Source organism: Elephantulus edwardii, unplaced genomic scaffold, assembly GCF_000299155.1.
Source record: "Elephantulus edwardii isolate Elephantulus edwardi_28Jun2011 unplaced genomic scaffold, EleEdw1.0 scaffold00124, whole genome shotgun sequence".
NCBI classification, from domain to species: Eukaryota; Metazoa; Chordata; class Mammalia; order Macroscelidea; family Macroscelididae; genus Elephantulus; species Elephantulus edwardii.
This window is the reverse complement of record NW_006399874.1, coordinates 5,849,934-5,874,176: the sequence shown is the minus strand read 5'-3', so window position 1 is coordinate 5,874,176 and position 24,243 is coordinate 5,849,934. Positions and strand designations below refer to the sequence as shown.

General features: G+C 38.2%; 1 protein-coding gene across 3 annotated transcripts in view; it reads left to right on the top strand.

Annotated features, from left to right (window-relative positions):
* The window catches only part of DST (dystonin), a 674,592-nt gene that overhangs the window by 449,486 nt on the left and 200,863 nt on the right, over window positions 1-24,243 (top strand). For 2 of the 3 annotated variants that reach the window (XM_006893143.1, XM_006893142.1), the window contains 12 exons: window positions 5,655-5,767; window positions 5,868-5,974; window positions 10,074-10,193; window positions 13,405-13,500; window positions 13,604-13,731; window positions 18,101-18,194; window positions 18,766-18,920; window positions 19,439-19,901; window positions 19,985-20,113; window positions 20,267-20,344; window positions 20,428-20,589; window positions 20,687-20,791. In XM_006893143.1, the coding sequence (XP_006893205.1) occupies window positions 5,655-5,767; window positions 5,868-5,974; window positions 10,074-10,193; window positions 13,405-13,500; window positions 13,604-13,731; window positions 18,101-18,194; window positions 18,766-18,920; window positions 19,439-19,901; window positions 19,985-20,113; window positions 20,267-20,344; window positions 20,428-20,589; window positions 20,687-20,791 (1,750 nt within the window). Of the gene's footprint in view, window positions 1-5,654; window positions 5,768-5,867; window positions 5,975-10,073; window positions 10,194-13,404; window positions 13,501-13,603; window positions 13,732-17,807; window positions 17,975-18,100; window positions 18,195-18,765; window positions 18,921-19,438; window positions 19,902-19,984; window positions 20,114-20,266; window positions 20,345-20,427; window positions 20,590-20,686; window positions 20,792-24,243 lie in introns of those variants that run through there. The other variant, XM_006893144.1, reaches the window with a different exon arrangement.

The window sequence follows — 24,243 nt, the reverse complement described above, 5'->3', positions numbered from 1 at the left end:
ATTCGGATGGCGGGGAAGAAGAACAAACTGGGGAGGAGGGTAGAGAGAATGGTGCAGCAATGAAGGAATGAAAACCCAAAATCACTGTAAATGTTCATTAAAACTAATAAAATTTAATAAAATAATAAAAAAAGATTGTTGTAAGTGTGACTAAGCACAGTAACAAACCAGCAAGTCACAAAAGTACGGAGTGCTGGTGGCACAGTGACTAAAGCGTTTGACTGCTAACTGCCAATGGGTCAGCCATCTGTGCGAGAAAGACGTGGTAGTCTTTGAAAAGCTTATAGTTTTGAAAACCCTATGGAGCAGTTCTGCTGGACCATACAAGATCCCAGTGAATTGTCACTAACCTCATGGTTTAGTTCACAATCACAAATATCTCTTAAGTAATTTAACATTCTACTAGCAGTGGCTGTTAAGTTTAGGTGGTGATATATTTATAGTTGTTCCGTACCGTCAAATGGGAACCAGCCCATGGTTGCCCCTGTAGTGGGTTTTCAGAGGTAATAAATTACAGGGGAGGAGACTGCTCATCTTTCTCCAGTGAAGCAGCTGGTAGATTCAAATCACATTAACCATGTAAAAAGATCAAGTCAAAAGTGTTGCTGTGGAGTTGAGTCTGACCCCTGGTGCCATATATATTTTGAAGAGCACCGTACTCCACAGGGTTTTTATTCATATAAATTTTAGGAAGCAGATTGCCTAATTTTTCTTTTGAGACCCCTGTATATAGGTTCAAACTGCCCTAACATGCTATTGTTTAAAACAAACAAACAAACAAACAAACAAAAAAACCCACCCATGTAATATTCCCTTACTGTATTCAGACAGTAAGGGTATATAAGGGAAATAATTTTTAATTTTCCTAAATTCATACTTTGTACAGTCAGCATTTTAATTCTTAATTGATATTTACAATATTCATTTGTCACAGAAATAAAGGAAGGTCTAGAACAAAGTCAGGTATAAATTTTGTGGTTTTTTTTTTTTTTAGAAATTGATCTCTGTATGGTAAAGGAATTTTGGAAAATACACATTACAGAAGAGAAAAACAAAAAAGATTTTCTTTTTTCTGTTAAAGCATAATAACCCCCAAAACCTAAATACATCCACTGCAATCAAGTCAACACCCACTTATAATGACACCACACCAGGTTTCTGAGGTCATAGATCTTTATGGAAGGAACTGCCCATCTCTCTCCCAAGGAGTAGCTGGTGGATTCAAACCACTGACCTTTCAGTTAACAACCTAATGTGAAATAGACTTTTCTTTTACTATAAAAGAACTAGTTTAAATTATTTTAGAGGGGCAAGATTACATTATGAGTTGAAAGTTTTATAATATAGAGAAATTAGACCAGTTAATGCTCAGATGTCTAAAATTAATACAAGAACCTGGATGTGACTTTCTGCACACTTTCACTATATAGTCTACTGTTCTTTGGTGTGTCAAATGTAAAATGGAAATGAAACTTCTATTCGTACTCTGTTAAGAAGAGACGTTACAGTGAAATGAAGCCTTTTCAATGCCACAAAATTTATATTCTGTGTATTGAACATAACTGAAGAAGTCTGGTCTGGTATTTTATTGTCCCCTTTATGAAGACAGAGGAAGAAGATAGACAGGATGTTGCACATGCCTCTTCTGGACTCTCTGAGTCACCAAATAGAGGAAGGGCACTCTGGAAAACTGTTGTAATGTTCCCTTACAAGTTGGTTTTTCTAACCATTACATTGGCCCTCTCTGGTCTCCAGCTACCTTGACTACAGGCATGTGGTCTTGGAAATCAACAACTGTAGGACTTGGATAAGAGAGAGTCCTTCCTACCCTGAGTAGCAAGACTTGAGGGAGACTAGTGAGGATGAGACCCAGGTGATGAAACCCTGGTGGTGGTGATGACTATGGCATTGCTGTAGAGAAACCATGCCACGGTGTAACCAGTAACTCTAAAATATGGGCCACAGTTAATGGTTTTCCTGGCTAGCTAGATGATGGTAAGAGAAGCTGATTTATAACTATTCTGAGGCAAACCTTGCTGGATGATTGAGGAATCCTGAGGCTTCCTGAATTTGTGTTGCTGAACTGAAAACTAGCAGTTTTACTAATTAAGGAATTGTGTTTTGCTGTTAATCTGGTTAGAGACTGTTGAACTAAATTGAGACTTGCATTGTGAGATGTTCTTTGCCTCTCTCACTCTCCAACCTCTTTCCTGAGTAAACCCTACCCTTGGTAACACAACTATGAGTCAAGTCTGTGAGTCAACAGTGAACATAGAACCCAGTGATTAGTGGAAATAAGAGCATGAGTCTGACCTCGAAGCTATCTATTTGCTGCTTTGGATGTCATTGATGCTGACAGTTCCTCTTTATGCAGTGGGTAAATATCAGATTTGGCCACCCCCATCGATGTTCCTTTTGCACTGTGAGCCTAAGTGAAGTGTTTAATGAGTGATGATTGTTGTTATGTCTGAACCAACACAAAGCTGGTACTATGGGGGGTTTTCAGTTAATCACACAGGAGGACATTGCCCATCCATAAGTGGTAGAGGAATAGAATTCTGAAGATTTTTTAGACTCTTTTTCATAGTGATTTTTAAAGCTTTCCTTTTATTTCTTCTTTTAGCTTAACCGTTTGTCTAACCATTTTAGCTTTTATTCCGTTAAAATGTTAATGATAAAAGAGATGATTTTTCCGAATTGAATGTATTCTGCAGCAGCTTTTCTGCTGAAATGACTATGTCATTCTGAAGCAAGGTCTGTGTTTTACATAGAAAGTCTGATTCTTCAATGGATTTATTCATTCTGCCTGAGATTACTCAGTGTTGGCTCTCCTCGCTAATGGCAGGGTTCACATAACGACATGCTGTGTCTTGTTCAGAGACTTGGCAGACTCAGAAAGACTGCTTTTTATTTCTTCAAAATGTGTGAGATTTATGGAAACAAAACAAATTTTAATGGAAAAATTGTAGACCTTCGTTTTTGTCTGGACAGTTATGCACACCTGTTTAAGAAGTCTTTAAGTTGGCATTCTTCAGCATGCTTCTATGTGAATTGAAAAAAAATACTAATATTTTTAGATATGTGCCATTTACCTCTATTACTATCAGTAGATTTGTTGTTCTCGTGGTAATTGTGGCATCCACTTCCTAAACAACATGCCTCCGGAAACCCTATGAACTTTGATAAATGTTGATAGTTGTAGATGGGCTTCAAGTCTTTAGTTCTTAAGGTTGCTATGAGTTGTCCTCAACTTGAAGGCAAGCAACAACAACAACATAGTAATTGTAGGCTCACTTTTCAGTGATAGTTTTGGTGGCATGTTATAACACTGAAAAATATCCTAATGACTTGTCATTCAGATGGGCAAGTAATGGTGGCTACGTTTTAAAGTTCTGACTTTTGTAAAACCACTTTCTGATCAGATGAAAATAAGAGTACAGATGACTTTTTACCTTTCTAAATCTAAAGTTGTATTTTCTGAATTTCTTAGGCAAACCAGCCTTCTGGATAGTATATTCTGGAAAATTTGTGTTTCAGCTACCTGCATTGTTGCAAGCCCTCTCTTTCTCTGTAGTCCCCTATTTTTTGTTATTTTGTGGGAGAAAGATGGACAGTCTTCTTCCATGTGATTTACGACTGCCTCTGGAAACCTTCCTCAGGGTCAACTATGAGTCAGTTCCGTCTTGATGGAACATAACGTCCAACTGCTGAGAAAGTCTGTGACATTTTAGAGGCCTTCCATTGCTAAGTAGATAAACAGTTTCCTGACTCAGTGATTTTAAGGTCGTTGCAACTCTTTGCAAGCGTACGTTTTTGTTTCTGTATTTCTTTAATGCTTTGTTTTTGTGATTTCTGATTGGCTTCAGATCTTGAGTTAAGCTTAAGCTCACGACTACTGCATTTTGCAACTTTCTGTATAAAGCGTAGGGAGCTCTGGTGGCATAGTTCATATGGAGTTAACACTGGGTGCAACCCAAATATAACTCTTCTCTAGAGGTTCAGATCTACCAGCTTCTCCATGGGAGAAGGATGGACGGTTTCCTACTTTGATTCACAGCTTTGAAAACCTGCTGGAGAGTCAGTTCTATGTCAGTTCCAACCTGATGACAATGAGAAGAACTAGGAGATACAAGGAATAGGAGCTCTAGTGATACAGTGCAGTATGCATTGTATTGTGTGCCAAAAGATCAGTGGTTCAAATCTACTGTTCGCTCCAAGGGAGAAGGTCTCCCATGATTGTAAAAATGTACAGACTTGGAAACCCGGTGGAGGTTTGCTGTGAGTCAACTCAATGGTGGTGGGTTTGGTTTGGTTATGTATTTATATAAATAAAAATAAAATAGTTGAGTAGTCTTTTTTTTGTCTAACATGGTTAAACGAGCTTCAAAGTATTTCCATAGTTAGTGACCTTAAACCTCACAAATTAGGAAAAAAAAAAAGATTCATTCCTTTCCCCCCATGTTGTGTATGTGTGTAAAAATTAGTCCTTACGTCAGCCATCATGTAATAGTCAAGTTACCAAATGGTCACAATTCTACCAGGTTATCAACAGATAATGTCTACTATCTACTTATCACTGTGTAATTCAGCAGAATAATAAAATTAAAAATATATTGTTATATAATTCTTGCTTTGTTGGAATTGAGTAGTTGAGAGAAATAAGATTTAGATATGTACATGACATGGTGAAAATAGGGCAATGAAGTATATGCTCATCCTTAGTGTCAAATAGAGTGATGTAGTCTGAAACTCTGGGCTGGGTCAGAGAACAGAGGGAGAAAGGAGAGCCGGCAGGATCAGGGTCCACAAAGAAGGTGGAATTTGATCTCTGCAACAAAGGATGAGTAGGATTAGAGAAGACAGCTTTTATAGGCTAGGGTACCCCACATGGTTGATGACATGGATATAGTGTGGCACCAAACTTTTGTTTATGTTTGCTGCATTGGAAGGATGCTGCTGGGTAACTTAAATCAGTTGAATGGGACAGATTTTTATGTGTAGACTAATACCATGAGGATTTTGTCATCTTTGGTTGAAAACTGTGAAAGTTCAAAATTTTTTCTCCAAAGCTAAATTATTATTTTCCCCCCCACTCATTAATTGTTGCACATTTTCCTCACTGCCAACCCCTCCCCCAAGTTCTCTTTTCTTTTTGAAAAAAAATTCTTTCATTGTTATACAATCCACCCCCACCCCCAAGTCCACTTTACTATGCAGCTCTTATTCTGGACTCTTGTGCTATAAATAATACCTAAACATACATTCCTTTTAACAGTTCTCTCCCTCATCTGTTTCATTGCTGTGTACATCATTTATCCCCTCTCACCTTAGTTTCCCCCTACCCTGATGTCAGTCCTGTTTTATTACAGTGGCATGGGTGACCCTGGAGGACATTATGCTGAGTGAAATATCTTAGTCACTAAAGAACAAATAGTGCAAAAAGTTCAGACTTTTCTGTTTTTCTTGCTCCGTTTATTTTGAGCATACCCAAGTTTCTAAAAGAAGGAAGCAATCTTAAGGGTTTGATGAAGCCTTCATTTAAACACTTAATGTTTTTATTTACACATGTTCTCGTGTAAACAAGTGTACATATAAATATAATCTTGCATCAGCGCATTATAATATTTTAATTAATACAATGAATTTTTTCCTAGGCCGGACCTGATAGACATGAATACTGTTGCTGTTCAAAGCAACCTTGCAAATTTAGAGCATGCTTTTTATGTAGCAGAAAAAATTGGTGTTATAAGACTTCTGGATCCTGAAGGTGAGTTTTGCTGCCTTTTATTATATGTAAAGCTACATCAGTCTGCTGAGAAGTAATCTGTCAGTATTGTTAAATAATAAATATATGTTACTGCTTTTAGATGTTGATGTCTCCTCACCTGATGAAAAATCAGTAATAACTTATGTATCATCTCTCTATGATGCGTTTCCCAAAGTCCCTGAGGGTGGTGAAGGCATCAGTGCAAATGTGAGTATGGATTTTTCTGTACTAAGTGCTGTTGATACAGTAATGGGCACATTAATGGAGTCTTTGATAGTGCTTTGCACAGTTTTTAAGTTTCAGATATTTTGATATACTTTGTTAGATTCTTTGCAATAAACTCATAATGTACACTTTTTAAATAGCATCATTAAAACTAACCTCTCTCTCCAAATAATACTTGCTCTGTGTGATAGCTAAAACATTTAGAAGTCCATGTAATTTTTACAAATAAAAGCTTTTAACCACTTCTGTTGGAAAATTTTGCTTTTTCATGTGCTTTATCTAACAAGAGTTCTTTTATGCTGTCATTTTTATATATATGCATGTGTGTTTAAAATGTTTATAAATTTAGTGGCTTCTGTGATCCATTTAGATAATTGTCCAGGTATTCTTTTTCTGATTTCCCAATTCCAGAGGAAGAAGATGTGATATGACCGAATTACCAGAACTAGTTAGTGGGTGGCAAAGGATCTCAGATACACAGTTTTGCCCACAGTTGGGTAGGATCTCAGACACTGGGTCATTCAGTTCAGTCACATATGTTGATTAACCATCCTACCAAATACTTATTTCTGGAAGCACATAGGAAATCTTGAACATGATACAAATTTGGAAATGTTCCTCCCTCACCCTTGGCTCCTCCCCTCTCTTTTGTAGGTAACTCCCCCCTTCCCCCCTGCTTTCTTTAAAGAGTCAGGAGCTTGTCCTGGTTAACTCCCTTTTAAATTCTGTTTCTTCACCTCTCTGTTGTTTCTAGATCTATTTCCATTCTCTTTTATGCTGTCCGTTTCCTTGAAAGGTCTTATTCTCTTGTTATCCCTAAGTAACTTCTTCCCCTGCTCATCTTTCTTTTAATGCCTGCCAGTGATTGATTCAGTTGTTTTTCTCCCCTTGGACTGTGCTCTGGTCTCCATCTTGGGGTGTGGCCTGGTTAGACTTTCCATTCTCAGCCTGCTGTCTCCTTTACCACCTATGCTCTTTCTCACTACTCATTTCCACTCCCCACTCCATTCTTAAATAGTTGGTCTGTGTTACCTACTCCTACCACGTATACTCCTCTGCTTTATACTATTGTTCTCGCATCTTTTTTCTCTCATCTCTCAACACTGTATCAAGCAATGTTTTTCTGCTATTCACAGGGTTTTTGCAGTCTTGTTATTCCAAAAGTGGGTAGAAGTCCTTCTTCTTAGTCCTTCTTATTCCAGAATCTCTGCTGACACCTGCCCTCGGTGGGCCTGCTGATGCTTGAAATACCAGTGACATAGCTTCCAACATCAGAATCACATACAGGCAGACTGACTGAAGGATGGGCTATTTTTTGATCAAAAGTGATCTCTTAAGAGTTGTAAATTCAAATTTGTTGTTGTTGTTACATTTTCTTTCAACTATAACATTTGTCATAGGGTAGGCTGCTGTTGTTGCTGTTGGTGGTGTTGGGTGTTGTCGAGTTGGCTACACCTCATATGAGCTCTATGAACAACAGAATCTTGCACCATCCTTACAATCTCTGTTAGCTCAAGTCCACTGTGAGAGTCATTGTGTCAGTCTGTAGTATTGAAAGTCCTCCTTTCTTTTGTTGACCTTTTGCCACTGTGTTACTTCTGTTGAAGGACTGGCGCCTGAAAATGTGGCCCAAGTAAGCGAGACTAAGTTTCACCACCCTTGCCTCCTCACACTTCATACATAACAGATTTGTTTGTCCCTTTGACAGTCCATGGTGTATTCAGTCCTCTTCACCAACCACACAGTTCAGAAGCATCAATGTTTCAGCGATAGTCCTTATTCCTTGTCTGAATCTCTGTTGCATAGGAAGCATTTGAAAATACCATGGCTTGGATCATGCTCACTTTAGTGTTTAATCTGCTCTTTTGCACTTTTGGCAAGGTCCTTGACGAGCACATTTTCCCAATGCATCATTTCTTTTGATTTCTTAACTGCTAATACTGTACATGTTGATTGTGAATCCAAGGAAGATTAAGTCGTTACCAACTTCAGTCTTAATGTTAATGCTCTTGATCCAGTAGTGAAGATTATTACTTTTTCTTAAATGTTGAAATGTAATCTATATTGAAGACTTCAGTCTTCAATCGCCTTCACTAAGTGCTTTATGACTTTTTTTGCTTTTTTTGCAAATTAAATTGTGTCATCTGTACAATGCAAACTGTTAGAATAGGCTAGAAGTTGAGAATACATGACACCTAGCAGGAGTGGCATCCACTTCCTAAACCATATGCCTCTGGAAACTCTATGAACTTTGATAAATGACCATAGTTATAGAAAGGCTTTAGGCCTTTTATTCATAGGGTCGCTTGCTATGAGTTGTGCTCAACTCGACAGCAATCAGCAATAGCAACACAGTAACCTCAAATATACTTTGGCCTCCAGAGAATTTTAAAAGTTATTTGCCAAGAAGTAATATATAGCTTTATTTTACCAATTAAAAGGGCATATACTTAATGTATGCTTATTCACACACAAAGACACACACATTACCTCACCTACGATACTAAGTGCGAATGTGCCTACATTTAGTGTATTCAAAGATTACTTATTTTTATCTCTTTTTCCTTTTTTGTTTATTTATGAGATTCCATTGTCTGGATTTTCTTTTTCATCTCTAAATACCCCCCTTCTTTTGCTTCCGGATTCCCCTTTCTCTTCAGACTTGCTGATTTTGGCCTCCTTTTCTTTTACTCTCTGATTTTTTTAGTATGTCCGGTTGTTATTTTGTTGCCTAAAAAAGGCTTGCCTTGTATATTTATTGAATAAAAAATTAAATACTCCAAGTCTTTCTGTTCCAGATGTCTTACATAAACTCACCTCATATGGACAGTCATCTGCTGGTTATTTCATTTGGCTTTCCTCTGTTTTCTGAATTTTCTTGTTCTTTCCAAGTAAACAGCTCTTCTTTCACTAAAGTTGTTTCCTTCCCTCCTTCACTCATGTTAGTGCTTCCACGCCTTCCTTGCCCATTTACTTGGGCTCGAGTAATTGAGATCGTCTTTAATCTTCCTTTTCTTTACATTTAACCACCAGTCACCATCCAAATATTACTCACTTCAGAATATTTCTTGTGGCTAACCTTGTCTTCCTTGCTTACCTGCCCCTGCCCCTGCCCCTCTCACACTATCAGTGTGGCTTTGATGGCTTTCTCCCTCAACTCTTTTCCTGTTCTGTTCAACCCTGCACACTGTTGCCAAGTTAAACTTTTTAATGCTGATGTCTTTCCCTTAAAAAATTCAGTGGTTTCATGTTATGGGTTAGATTTAGTCTAATCTAGACAGCCTGTTATCTCAAAGGCTGCATATCTTCATCCTCTGTTCCTACTGTTTTTAGCTCCTGTGTCCCAATATGAGTTGATTGCTGGGAGCCAGGGTCTTTTCAGGTTTCCAGAACTTTGCTTAATGAATAATTGAATTGCCCTACTATACTTGCTTTTTGTTTTTATCTTTTTATCCATATTCACTTTGTTATATATTATGTAGTTCTGCTAAGGTTAGGATCACCATGCTAAGGTTAGGATCACCAGTAGATTTAGATATAAAATTATTGCTTAATATTATTACTTGACCTTTCTGGTCCCCTTGGCAACCAGCTTTTTTGGAAGCAGCCTCATGTGCTTTCTCAACACCGCACTCCAGGCCGTCGCTATGTTTAGACCAGAATTAGGACTTAAAATGCTAGTCCTAATGGTCAAATGTTGATAACATATCCTAAAAGTTGTTTGCAGTGTGAAGATTAGAACTCCATTGTTTTTGTTTGCACCTTCTAGTAGCAACCAACCCATAGCTTACCCTCCAGTGGGTTCTCGGAGGCAGTTAATCCGCATGGAAGGAGATTGTCTTTTCTTTTCCCTCAAAGCAGCTGGCATATTTGAACCCCAGGTCTTCAGGGTTACAGTGCAGCTTCTTACCACTAGAAGCTTTCTTAGAACTATGTAGAAAGGAAGAAAATGTTTTAACAGGCTCTCTCTGTTGGGCTTAAAGATACAGGAATTCACAGAATGACATATGACTAGATTGTTTTAAGATATGAAGATCAATATCTACAGACTTGCACCTATCTTGTCGTTATTTTGTTCTAGGATGTTGAAGTCAAATGGATTGAATACCAGAATATGGTGAACTACCTCATCCAGTGGATTAGACACCATGTGGCCACAATGTCAGACAGAACATTTCCCAATAATCCTGTGGAACTAAAGGTCAGTGGCAATATAGAAAGGTAAACAGGGCTCATTTGATCATTCAACTTTTAAAGAATCTAGAATTCTTTATAGTTAAAAAAAATAGGTGAGTCACTAGAAAGTGAGAAAATGTTTCATTATCTCCCTATTACATAAAGCAAAAGAAATGAATATTAAGAATGCTTAAAACATGACAGCTCCAACAATTTGAAGAAATTTACAACCCTTAGTTCCAAAGCTAAGAGAGCTTAGAAAGTGAGAGAGTCCTTGGAACTAACATTGCCAAACTTTAATCCTGTCTGGAAAACCCCCAGGATTCCATCAGTTTATAGTGGAGGAGGGACTCTGGGAAATCCACATGATATAACAGTGGTTGAGAGTGTGCCTGTCACCAAAGCCTAATTTTAATAACTGTCCAAGAGACATAGCAATAGATGCACATTCTATTTAACCACAAATTTGAGAATACCTACTTACCTTCTACTAGAAATGAATTCATAACTTGGCAAAGCATTTGCTAATACTTAGCTCAAACTCTTTGAGGCAAAGGTGTTACAAAAATATAAATGGGAATGCACAATGGAAAAGAAATTATCATTTTAAAAAATTTAGATTATAGAGTATGTGACTTTAAAAAAAAAAGGTAACGTGAGTAGTTACTGTGGAATCTAATTATGCCAGTTGTAGACTTTGTTTTCATGATCAAACTGGAATTGCACTTTGTGCAATTGTGTAATAACTCGGGGTGGGCCCTGTTAGGGTTGTTCATTTTGTTCATGCATCCATGTGGCGTATCTGCAGAACAGCTCTCATCCACATTGCCACAGGGAGGTTGTCCTTGGCGTGAAGTCACTTGGCGTCTGTAGCTAAGATGCTGTTTACAGTGTTCTAAAATTGCTTGAGTAATGTCTTCCTAGTGGATGTAAACCTTTTCAGAGCAGAAACATCTTTTACCTTCTGTTACCAAAAAAGTTTTAGTCCGTGTTCAGCATTTAATAGTCTTTGGTGCTTTTCCTGGCCACCTGGAGTCCAGAAGTGTCCTGTTTTAAATTACAGCACTGTTTAGATTTCCAGTTCGCTTATACTTACTTTCAAGTGAATTCCTATTGTCCAGAAACAGTGAGTTTCTTATAGTTATGCCAGGAATTTAAGAAGCCACTCAGTTTATCTGCTAGTGTCCAGGTTATGTCATCATGGAGAAGTGTCTGATAATTTCAAAACATTAAATGAAGTCCTTCATAATGTATTATTTTGTGTTAGATGGTTAAGATCATCAGTTTCAACCCACCTTTAATCTACTCTTTCGGGGATAAAATAGAGATCATCTGCTCTCTTTGTCTTAGAGCCTTGAAAACTCCAGTAGATAGCTCTACCCTATCCTGAAGAGCTAATGTGTCAGAGCCAAATCGATGGGAGTGGGGTTTTATATCAACATGAAATAGTATTGAATGGTTCTGTTGTTGTTGCTATATGGCTTCTAGTTGCCTGTGACTCATAGCGACCCTCTGCACAATAGCTCTAAACCCTGTTCTATCCACAGAGTTATTAAATATAGAATTATTAAGATACTTTGTGCAAGGCACAATAAAGAAATTATATTTAAGAGCTTCTCATATTAATAATTATGAGCTAGAAAACAATTTTTAAAAGATTATTTTATTTTTATTTTAAATTTTATTTTATTTTGTGTGTGTATCGTCAGTTCAGATCTGACTGATACAGGAGGAGATTGCCCCTCCTTCTCCAGCAGAGCATCTGGTGAATTTGAACTGTGTGCCTCTGGGATTGCAGTGCAGCTTCTTGCCACTAGGCCACCAGAGCTCCCTTTAGAAAACAATTTTTTAAAGATTGATAACACTGATGTCTTTGAGCTGTTGTAGTGGTGAGGAGTGAATGCCAGGGAAAAAAAATCAGGTTTATCCTGAGAGGATGAAACCAGGCTGCTCCTTGGAGCCAAGGATTAGGAGGGACAACATGCTTGACAGGGGTGACGGGACAGCCCAGGAGAGGAAGACCCTGGATGAGATGGATTCACAAATTAACTGGAATAATGGGAGTAAGTGTCTTGGAGACAGTGAGACTGGCTCAGAATAGGGCAAAGTTCAGAAAAATTATACATAGAGTCCCTCTGAGTCACAGGTAGCTCATGACACACAACAACAACAGTGAACATCTATAATAGCAAGAGCATTCATTAACATCTATCCTTGTTTGTCTAAAAATCTGTTTAGCTTGTCCATGAGAACATTGAAACCAAATCTTAACCTTGCTTATCTGTTAAGAATTCTGTGTTCAAAGATACCACCCTCCCCTTATGGGAAAGTACATCAGATTATTTTTTTTAAAAACCTTAAAAACATTTCACTAAAGTGTGTCTTTTAAAAGATACATTTTCTTATGGAATGTTGAGAAATTTTTTTTAGCAGAGCCGTGGTAATCACTGTCATGGCTTATTATTGTCCAGCTGTAGAAAAACTATATTATCAATAATTAATACCCACTTCAAATCTTACATAATAACCTAGGTCATCCTTTAGCTAGGAATCAATATGCTCCTCAATGTCAAATTGACAAGAGGAATTCCACTGAAGACATGTGGCACAAGGACATAGCATCTGAATCAAGGGCATTTGTTGTTGTTGTTATTTTCCATGGAGCTGACTATGATTCTTAGAGACCCTGAGAACAGTAGCCATGAAACCTGCCCTAACGTGAGCCAATCTTACTGTCTCTGACACACCTACCTCCATTACCACAGTCAGTGTGTCAATTAATTTCATCTGGGGTCTTCCAAGCCTGTGCTGACTCTACCCTCCCAAGCGTGATGTCCTTTTTCAAGAACTGGTTCTTCCTGGCAACATGCCTAAGTATGTGAGACAGAGCTTCAAAATCCTTGGCCTCCAAGGAGCAACTTGGCTTTTCACTATCTCCAGGAGAGACCTGCTTGTTCTCTTGGCAGTCTAGAATATGTTCAATACTATTCTCCAGCACCACAATTCAAAGGCATCATTTCTTCTTCTGTCATCCTTAGTTGTTGTGCAACTCTCAGATGCATAGAAAGTAATTGACAAAGAAGATCAGGGCCTGGATCAGGCACCCCTTAGTCTTCACACTGACATCATTGCTCTTTAGCACTCTAGAGAGAGATCCCTGACAACAGACTCATTTGAGATAATGAAAACAAAAGATTGCAGTTTGACCCTTTATTATTTTTTTCTTTTAATTCCAGGCACTTTATAATCAGTATTTACAATTTAAAGAAACAGAGATCCCGCCAAAGGAGATGGAAAAATCAAAAATTAAACGCCTTTATAAACTTCTAGAGGTAAGCCAAGAATGTTCATTGTTTTCTTATGTATTGTATTAAGCATACAGTCTTCATTGTATTTTACATCCTGACTTCAAATGAAATGTTTTGCCTTTGCAAGATTTGGATAGAATTTGGACGCATCAAGCTCCTTCAGGGTTATCATCCAAATGACATCGAGAAAGAGTGGGGGAAGCTCATTATTGCCATGCTTGAGAGGGAGAAAGCACTTCGCCCAGAAGTAGAAAGGTAGGTGGGGAGGGGAGGAAGCAAGGGGAATGTCTCTTTGTGTCTGCAGAAAACACCTTCTGGAGCCAGACTGTCTCAGAATTTACCTTTTCCATTTACTGGCTGTGTGAATTTAGATTAATCCGTCTTTCCAATTTTCCGTTTCCTTTTCTATAAACTCTTCCAAGAGGTTTGAGCAGTAAATCAGCGAGTTAATATGATGCTGGCTTGGCATATTAAGTCTGATTTTACAGAGTGTTCATAGTTTTAAAATTGTCCTTCAGAAGTTTGAAAACCAGCTGTAAGTCACCAAGGCCCGCATCTGTAAACTCTTAAGTCAAGAATTAACTTAAATTGATTCTTGTTACATTTTAAAAATGTCTTTTGCCATGCCTTTCCTCCGTGGGCAGTGAAAAGCCAAGGCTGGAGAGGGGAGAGAAGTGTTGTCTAGAAATCCCTCAGTAATGAGTGTGAGTTCCCTGCCTGCTGTACTTCTCCAGATGCATTCCTCTTGTGAAGCTACCACTGGCTGTTTATCATTCTGTTTCTTTCACAGTATCTTTCTCATAATCAGCCAGGAAAACTTTGCTTATACTTTAGAAAATATTTTTTGGATGAAAAAATAATTGCTTCAATGTTAACAATTAAATTATTATCTAGTTTGTTTGATTTGGGAACTTTATAAAGGAAATTTACTTACTGTGTTTTTGTGAAGTACCTTCACGTTGATAAAAATTGTGTGGATAAAAGATCTCTGCATGTTGGTGTAAGACCTTGCTGTGATCCAGTTGACTCTTAGGAAATACTTAACAGATGAATTTGTCTCTGTTTAATCCTTGTTTTACGTCTGACTTGGGATGTGTGGAAATTGTGATCTGTGTTCCCTGTTCACTGTGCACCTCAGAGAGACTTCGCCTGGACCTTTCAGTGAGCTGCCTGTGTATCCAGGCACCCTCTTCATCCTGGTCTCACAAACCACACTGTCACACACACCACATTTTGCACACCACAGTGCTTCACATACCATGCTGTGTCACACACCAGACTGTCTCACACATCATGCCGTCACACACCCAGTTACCCCACACACCACACTCTCTCACACATTATCCTGTCACACATCACACTCACACACAGACTACGCTATCTCACAGACCACACATATCACATCATCTCACATGTTGTTGTTGTTGTTAGGTGTTATCAAGTTGGAAACAACCCACAGCTAACCCTCCAGCAGGTTTCCAGGGGCAGTTAATCGCATGGCAGGAGATTGCCTCTCCTCCTCCCTGGGAGCAGCTGGTGGGTTTGGCCCGTTTGCCTTCGGGACTGCAGCACAGCTTCTTACCACTGGACCACCACAGTTCCCTATACCTGGATGTAACGTACTTGAATATAAGAAGCTTTTCTGTCATCATTCTTACTGGTGGAAAATATTACCAGACAGAAAGGAAAAACAAGCACAAACAAATTAAATCCACAAGCAGCAATTTATACTTAACACATTTGGCCTTAAAATATATATTGTTTCTGCACATTCTCTCACGTACCACTCTGCAAACATACACCAGCCTACTCACCACACTGTCACACACATCACATTGTCTCAAACACTCCATTGTCCCCCACACCACACTGCTGTGCAGCCGCACTGTCCCTCAGGGACTCTGTGCCGAAGTTTTAGTCTTCCTGACACATAGGAACTTTGTATGGCCTTTTGCAGGGAAGTCTGTTCTTTCCTCAGATCTTAGTTACAGTTTTACTTCCTCTAGACACTATCCATGAAATTCCCAGATTAGTCTATTACAGATGTTCCTGTTTATTTGCATTGTTCCTTCATAGCCCTTATCTCAGGTAATTTTATATATATTTGTGTTATCCTTTGATTAGTCAGTATATAAATTTTAAACCCTTGTTTTGGTGGTTTGTTGTGTTAACAGTGCATACTAGAATATACTCAGTGAAGATTGTTATGTGGATTATGTTCTTTGTGTTCCCACACATTAAAGGCTGTTGGAATATGACTTAATGTATTGAAAGTGTAAGAAAGCAAGTCCAGTTTCCAAGTCCTTTACTGATTCAATCATTTCATTACACTTTTGTTAAAGCACAGTTTTGCATCTATGTAATTGAGTAATTGAAGTCCCAAGGTTGTGAATGCGACTGCAGATGGTGAATATGCTCTGCTGCCAACTAAAAGGGGAGGGTTGAGGCTACCCAGAGGCGGCTTGGAAGAAAGATGTGGCAAAATCAGCCACTGGAGAATGTGGTGGAGCACAGTGTACTCTGACACCACTGGGGCCTTCATGGGTCTGAATCAAGTCAGCAGCCACTGGTGATGATTTTGCTGGGTCATGAGAAGTAAAACATGATTTAAATACTCAGGATGGAGTATCTATGGAAGAGGTGACTCTGGATAATTAAAATTGGATAATAAACTAATTACCTGATGTAATGGAAAAGTATTCCAGAGAATGACTATAGAGTAGATTTCTTGTCACTTAGCTAGTAGCTAGATTTATTATATGTTAGTAAAAACAAATGCAGTGGTTAAGAGTTCAGTCACTAGGTGCCAGTTAATCCAACATGAAGATGATTAGCTCCTCCGTTTGCTAGCTCTGTAATTTTAGACAAAAATCTTTAGTCCAGATTTTTAAATCTTGGGCACGTTTTTCAATCTAAGCTCAGTTTCTTCATGTGTACACAAAATCTAATAGTTCCCTTTGCCTAGTGGCAAGAAGCTGAACTGCAATCCCAGAGGTACACGGTTTGAATCCATCAGATGCTCTGCTGGAGAAGGAGGGGCAATCTCCTCTTGTACCAATCAGATCCGATTTGATGGTACGCGCACAATAAATAATATTTTTTTTTTAAAAAAAGTAATAGTCCCTACCACTCTTGGCAGTCATGAATACTAGAGAGTATATTGTTTTGAACATTTCCTGGCATATAATAATTGATAGATGTTAGGTACTAATATTACTAATTAGAGGTTTTCAACTAGTTTTCTTTCACGTGCACTTTCAGATTTGCCCTTTCTTGCCTTCTAAAAAATAAGAGAAAATATCCATCCTTAAGAGTAAGGAAATACAAGTAGATATAGAGAAATATTTGAGGTTTGGTTTGAGTAAACACCCTCCTTTTTCTTGATGTGACAAGTTTTTTGGCATCAACAATGTATTTGCAAATATTACCTACATGGCATGGAAGTCTGAAAAAAGGCAAGTATTTCTATGCTGTGTGTTAATCTTCTCTTCTCCCACAGAGTCAGTGTGCAGGTCTTTCAAACTACAGAATTCCCAAAAAGTTGAATCAGGGCTATGGTGAGAGAATGTGACAGAAGTTGCTGGATATAATGGACTTGAATGTAAGAAGCTTTAATGCCAGCATTCTTATTGGTGGAAAATATTACCATGCAGAAGGGAAAAACATAGACAAATTTAATTCACAAGCATTGCAACAATTTATACTTAACAGTTTTCCTAAAATATATATAAGTAGCTCCAGTAGGGTTGGATATAAGAGTACTGAGGGCAGATATTATAAAGAAAGGCAAATGGGTACTTTTCCACTTAATTTAACTTAATAAACAAGTAACAAATGTACTTTGTTCCTCATTGGCTACAAGCACTTGATAACTACTACTGTTTAGGCTTATGTTAGCAAAGGCTAGTCTGTGATTAAATATTTAGGTTCTTTTAGCTGATGATTGATACTAACAGAAAGCTCTTTTCTGAAGTACCTCAGCCTCTGTGTGGCATCTGAGTTGTTTTCAGGTGGTTACAATTGGATGACTCTTAGTGAAAATATTTGGCATATGTTCTTCAGTGACGCCCAGTCAGGTGCTTTGTCTATACTTGTAAGGTTTTAATCCAAGCTACAAAAGGCAAAGCTCAGCTAGCAAACCCGTGGCTTTAGGCGAGATTCTTTTGAAAAGTTATTAGCATATTATTTGCTGCATGTTGAATATGCATGTTGAAGTGTATTTAAGAAACCATTAAAGCCAGCACCTTCAGCTGCCACCTTCCACCGCAAGAAGTTTAGTGTTTTAGTCTTTTGTCAGTTGCTGAAGAAAAGGGATCACTTCAGGAATAGAAATGCACAGGAGTAGTTACAGTTACCACAGCAGTGATTCTGTGTTTAGTAACACTACTAGCACTCGGACCAGCCTAGACTCAAATGAAAATTTTCTCTCGGTGAATTGCGGTCCCACGCTGATCAACTCCTGCATTACCTTCGGCAATGAATCTGTTGATGGACACAGGTATCAAGTTGATAGTGTGGGAGGGTGTTGTGTTTTTTCCCCCCTTGGTGAGCATTGTCCCAGAGGAAGAGTGAATCCCACAGCTTCTAAGGGGAATGCTTCATCTTATTTTATCTCTTCTTTTAGGTTGGAAATGTTGCAGCAGATTGCCAACCGAGTTCAGAGGGACAGTGTTATCTGTGAAGACAAATTGATACTTGCCCGGAATGCTCTTCAGTCCGTAAGTTCATTTTGAGGAGTTGCTGGGATTGGGGGAGTCAGATCACTGTGCATTTGAAGGAGCTAAACTTTTGCTCAGCATTTGATTGGGTCTTAGAATAGCTTCTTTACTGAACTTTAAATTTGTTAAAGATTGTGATTGGTATTTGCTATCTTTTTGTTGTTTCTGAATGAGCCATCTTTAGTTGTAGTAGCTGTTTATGCATAAAAATAGTTAATGAATCCTCACTCCTTCTCCACCCTGATACCTTTTCTACTTTCCCCCACTTTTTGCCTGCTTAGCTGATCATTTTAGTTTTTTAAATAGTTTTATTTTTTTTAATTCATTAATTGTTTGCAGATTTTCCTGCTTCCCTCTCCCTTCTCCCTCCCCCAGTTCACTTTGCCTTTTTGTTCTGAATTGTTGTCATACATATAATGCCTAATCATATACTCCTTTCAGATGGATATTTGCTCTCTTGTGATACAATGAACAAAAGAAAAATAAGGAAACCCCACCTGGGCTCTTGTTCCTGTATTTTGAGGCTTTTTAGTTTTGTTTCACGGAGATAATTTTTTTTTTTTTAACGCAGGATTCTAAAAGATTAGAATCAGGGCTGCAGTTCCAGAATGAAGCCGAAATCGCCGCGTATATTCTTGAATGTGAGAACCTTTTACGTCAACATGTAATTGATGTACAGGTTCTTATTGATGGAAAATACTACCAGGCAGATCAGTTAGTACAGAGGTAAGAGTGCTACTTATTCAGAAGCCTGCTTTAGTGTAAGCATTTTCTGGGCACTGAGGATGGACTGAGCAGTCCCTGGGTGGTACAGGGGGTTGAGTCCAGCTGAGGGCACAGTTTGAGCTCACCTTAAAGGCAAGCCTGGTGCTCTTCTGAAAGGTGACAGCCTTGAAAACCCTTTAGACCAGTTCTTCTCTGCGCACAGGCGGGTCAGTATGAGCCAGAATCAAGTTCATGGCAACTAATAACAATAGTCATAGAAACAGAAATGTGACAGTTTTAAATGCTTGTCAGTTGAAAATGTTGATCACGTTAATTCTGGTGTACTTTTGTTTAAAGCTGGTGTTCTTCATAGATAGGTAATAGAAAAAAATAAAGTTTTATGATACATACAAATGCATAATGCTATTAATAATCAATATAGTTATATAATTAAAATATTCACATGACACTTGAGAAAGAGAGGTGTAAGAAATGCACCCCTTTTTATTATACCATATTCCTTTTAATTTTATTGTCAGGGTGGCAAAACTCCGTGATGAAATTATGGCCTTAAGGAATGAATGCTCCACAGTGTACAGTAAAGGACGCCTGCTGACGACAGAGCAGACCAAGCTCATGATATCAGGAATCACTCAAAGTTTAAACTCAGGATTTGCACAGACCTTAAACCCCAGTCTGAGCTCAGGGTTGACCCAGAGTTTAACACCTTCCTTGACCTCTTCTAGCGTGACCTCAGGCCTGTCCTCAGGCCTGACGTCCCGCCTGACTCCATCCATCACTCCGGCTTACACACCTGGATTCCCATCAGGATTAGGTCCAAATTTCAACTCAGGAGTGGAGACAAATTCATTGCAAACGCTCAAGTTAATGCAGATCCGAAAACCCCTCGTCAAGTCGTCTTTGCTGGATCAGAATTTAACAGAAGAAGAAATAAACATGAAATTTGTTCAGGACCTTTTGAACTGGGTGGATGAGATGCAGGTAACAGATGTTTACTTTAACTAGTAGTCTCAGCCTTCATTGCTGTCAGTTTCTTTTTGAGCTTACCATTTTGCTGTTTAAAGGTGCAGTTGGACCGTACTGAATGGGGGTCAGACTTGCCAAGTGTTGAAAGCCATTTAGAAAACCATAAAAATGTTCATCGAGCTATTGAAGAGTTTGAATCTAGCCTTAAAGAAGCTAAACTCAGTGAGGTATGTGAATTTAAAATCTGTGTATAGTTTGTCTTCCATTAAAATTGTTTTGCTCTGTAAAGATACTGTAATTCAGTATAAGTGTGAGTCAGAATTCTGGTAAGATTGATAATCATGGTGTCTTTTTATTTTGGTGTCCTGTATTTTCTATAGATTCAAATGACAGCCCCTCTTAAACTAACCTATGCAGAGAAGTTGCACAGATTAGAAAGTCAATATGCAAAACTCTTGGTAAGTTTTTTTAACCTTTATTTTCCTTTTTTTTTTTAATCCTTGGCAAAGAGGTGATTGTTTTAATGATTTTCTTCTTAAAGAATACATCCAGAAACCAAGAACGACACCTTGACACACTCCATAATTTTGTAACTCGGGCAACTAACGAACTTATTTGGTTGAATGAAAAAGAAGAGGAAGAAGTTGCTTATGACTGGAGTGAAAGAAACACAAACATATCTCGGAAAAAAGAGTACCATGCTGTGAGTACAACCCTTGTAATTTGAATACCAAAGTTGTATTTCAGGTTTGGATGTTTATCTCATGTGCTTTTGAATTTTTTTTTCTTTCTTAAATTAGGAGTTAATGCGAGAACTTGAACAAAAGGAAGAAAATATTAAATCAGTTCAGGACATAGCAGAGCAGTTACTTCTGGAAAACCACCCAGCCCGGCTAACTATTGAGGTATGTCAGGAATGTTAGAAACTGGGATGAAGGCTTTTGGTTTTGGTTATTTTTTGGTTTTTTTTGGTGTGTTTTTGTAAATTTTATTATTTTGTGTGTGTGTGTGTGTGCGCGCGCGCGCACGCGCACACTGTCAAATCGGATCTGACTGGTACAGGAGGAGATTGCCCCCCCTTCTCCAGCAGAGCATCTGGTAGATTTGAACTGTGTGCCTCTGGGATTGCAGTGCAGCTTCTTGCCACTAGGCCACCAGAGCTCCCCCGGGATAGTGTTTTTAAGAAATTATTCTTTATAGTCTCTTATTGCTGATAAATAGAAAATATAAATTATGGATGTATTATTACAAGAGAATGATTTAAAAAAAATGTTTTTTAAAAAATCATGCTGAGTCTTGACTTCAGGTTGAAGACTCCCTAATATGTTACTCTAGGGAGCTGTGGTGGCCTGGTGGAAAGGAGCTATGTTACCAAGCTGAAAGCTCATGGTTATAGTACACCAGCTGCTCCTTGGGGGAAAAATATCCTTTATATGCTCCCTCCTCCTGTGTGACTTACTGCCTTTGAAAACTCACTGGAAGGTCAGCTGTTAATCATTTCCGACTTAGTGATCCACAACAACAGTGTGTCGCTCCAGAGAGCTCTGTAGCATAGTCCTTCGGAAGATGCTCTACTAACCCTCAATTGGCATTTCTCTAGTGGTTCAAACCCCCCAGTGGCTATGTGCTCAAAAGACAGATAGTCTTCTGTACAGTTTAGCCTCTGAGAACCCGCTGAGGGAGAGGGAGGTCAGCTAGGAGTTGGCTTTGACTTCAGCAATGAGTAATAGTATGTCACCCATCACATGGACTAACTAAAGTTACCTTCCAGTCTGTGATGAGGAGCAGGTACGGTATTTTAAAGACAAAGGATCTTGCTTTTACAACTTTGTTATTTTACTTCTTATTAGGTGTATGCCATTTGAAAAATGATATAATTTCCCTAAGCCTCATTTTTTTTTCCACTTAAAGTGAGAAAATTTGCTTCTAAAGAATAATATTGTGGTGACGATGAGAAGCAGTAATGCATACTTACTGCATAATACAGTATTTGATCCGTACTATGCACTCAACAAGTATTTTATGAAATAATTTTGTCTGTAATATATTTTAGGGAGCTCTGGTGGCCTGGTGGCAAGAAGCTGTGCTGCAATCCCAAAGGCACACATGGTTCAAGGCTACCAGCTGCTCCATGGGAAAAGAATGGGCAGTCAACTCCCATGCAGTTAACTGCCTCTGAAAACCCACTGCAGGGTCAGCTATGGGTTACTTCAAACTCTGTGGTACTCAGCAACAGCAACATCAAAATATTTTTGTAAATATGTTAGGTCAGCATTTTATCTTGGCTTCATAGAGTACGGTGCATATTTTCAAGGATCTTCAAAAAACCAAAAACTCAAACTCATTTCTGTTAAATTTTTTTTACAGTTTTTTTAGTTTTTATTAATTTTAGTGAAAGTTTACAGAGACTCAGGGTTTCCAGTCATTCGTTGTTGCACTTTCCTTCCTGTCCACCCCCAACCCTCCATTCTCTCTTCTCCTTGAAAAGTAAAACTCTTCCACTGTTATGAAATCCCTATCCCCAAGTCCACTCCACTGTGTAGCCTTCACTCTGGACTCTTGTCACAACAATAATACCTATTCATATATCCCTTTTAAACAGTTCTCTCGCTCAGCTGTTTCAATGCAATGTACATCATTCCTCCCCTCCTTCTCTGTCTTTCCTAAAACCTAATGTCAGTTCCGTTTTACAACAGTGGCTCTATGCAATGTTTGTCATTTTGTGACTGAGATATTTCACTCAGCATAATGTCCTCCAGGGTCATCCATTTTGCATAATATTTCGTGAGTTCCTTGTTTTTCAATGCTGCATAGTATTCCATTGTGTGAATATACCAGAGCTGCTCTATCCGTTCATTTGTTGATGGGTAAACAAATTTTGACTACAGGAAACCTTATGTGTTGACAGAGTATACTCCTTAATAGAGTTTTATTGGATGCAGTCATTATGAAAGCAGGCTCAGAAAACTCAAACCCATCCACATTGCGTCAGAGCTCAGGCATACGTGACCCTCCAACAGGTCTTCAGAGGCTGTAAACTGCATGAGAGGAGACCGCATATCTTTCTCCTGAGAAAACAGTGGTGGATTTGAACTGTCAGAGAGGCATCACCTTTTGGTTAACAGCACAACTCCTATGGACTACACCATCAGAGTCCCTATTACCATTGGATTGCCAGGCCTTTTTTACATGGTTCCACTGGGGATTTCAAACCACCAGACTTAGATTAATAAAGGAGCATAGATAATTTCCACTCTCCAGGAACCTCTATTTTGTAACTCCTATCAAATACTGATGTGGAGACATTGACAAAGAACTTCTTAGGCCTCCCTTCTGATGGTGCTGTGTTTAGTTTTTAGGCTTGTGTGTATGTGTAATATAGTTGTAGAGTTGGGGACTTTCTAAATGTTTGGGGACTTTCTAAATGTGGAAGAGCACAGGAATTTACATAAGCGATATGGACAGGTATGCTATCTTGCCAAAGAGAAACTTGAGCTCTGCTTTAGAAAGTAATTGCTTTTATCACTTAAGAGTTAAGGAAAGAAATCTGATAGTCTGTTTTTATGGGAATTGTTATGACTCCAAAGATTAATAAAATTCTGGGCCACATGAGGAAGAATTCTAAGATTATTTTGTTTGTATAAACATAAAATTTTATGTTCTTACAAGATGCTACATGCAGATTTTAAGATTAAGGGAAGTATGGTGTACATAAATGAGTGGACTAAAAATAGAATATTTCTTACAGTAGAAAGATAGAAGGATTGAGGAAATATTACAGGTTAAGAACTTTGATGACAAAATTTGAATGAGAATCTGATTTCTTTCATATAATGTTAATGATTGTAATTGAAAATTTCTTGAGGGATAAAATTAAACAATATTCATATTCTTGAGTGATAAAATTAAATAATAATCATATTCTTGAGGGATAAAATGAAACAATATTCATATTTATGGCACCTTCCAATATCTTGTGTGTTTAAATAGAAAATAGTTGGTTAATTAGCAACACTGTTTCCTATTTTATAATGAAATGAAACTAATTATCTAACAATGCATACAAGGTCTTTTATTACTAGTTTACTTAAAGTAGCTTAGTTTGACAGAAATGGCAGTGTAATCATTGTATGTTTCCAAATTTCGAGTGCTGTTTTGTGCATTGTTTCCCAAAACCCTGCCTGAGCGAAACACAAGGGGAATGACTTTTTCAAATCCCAGATGTTAACTGAAGGCAACATTGAAACATCTGGAGCACCCTCTGCTGGAAGCCCGTGAAGTTCAAGTTAAATGTTTAAAAAACCCAAAAAACTCTACAAAGTTTTGAATATTTCTGTAATTTTTAGACTCAACACTA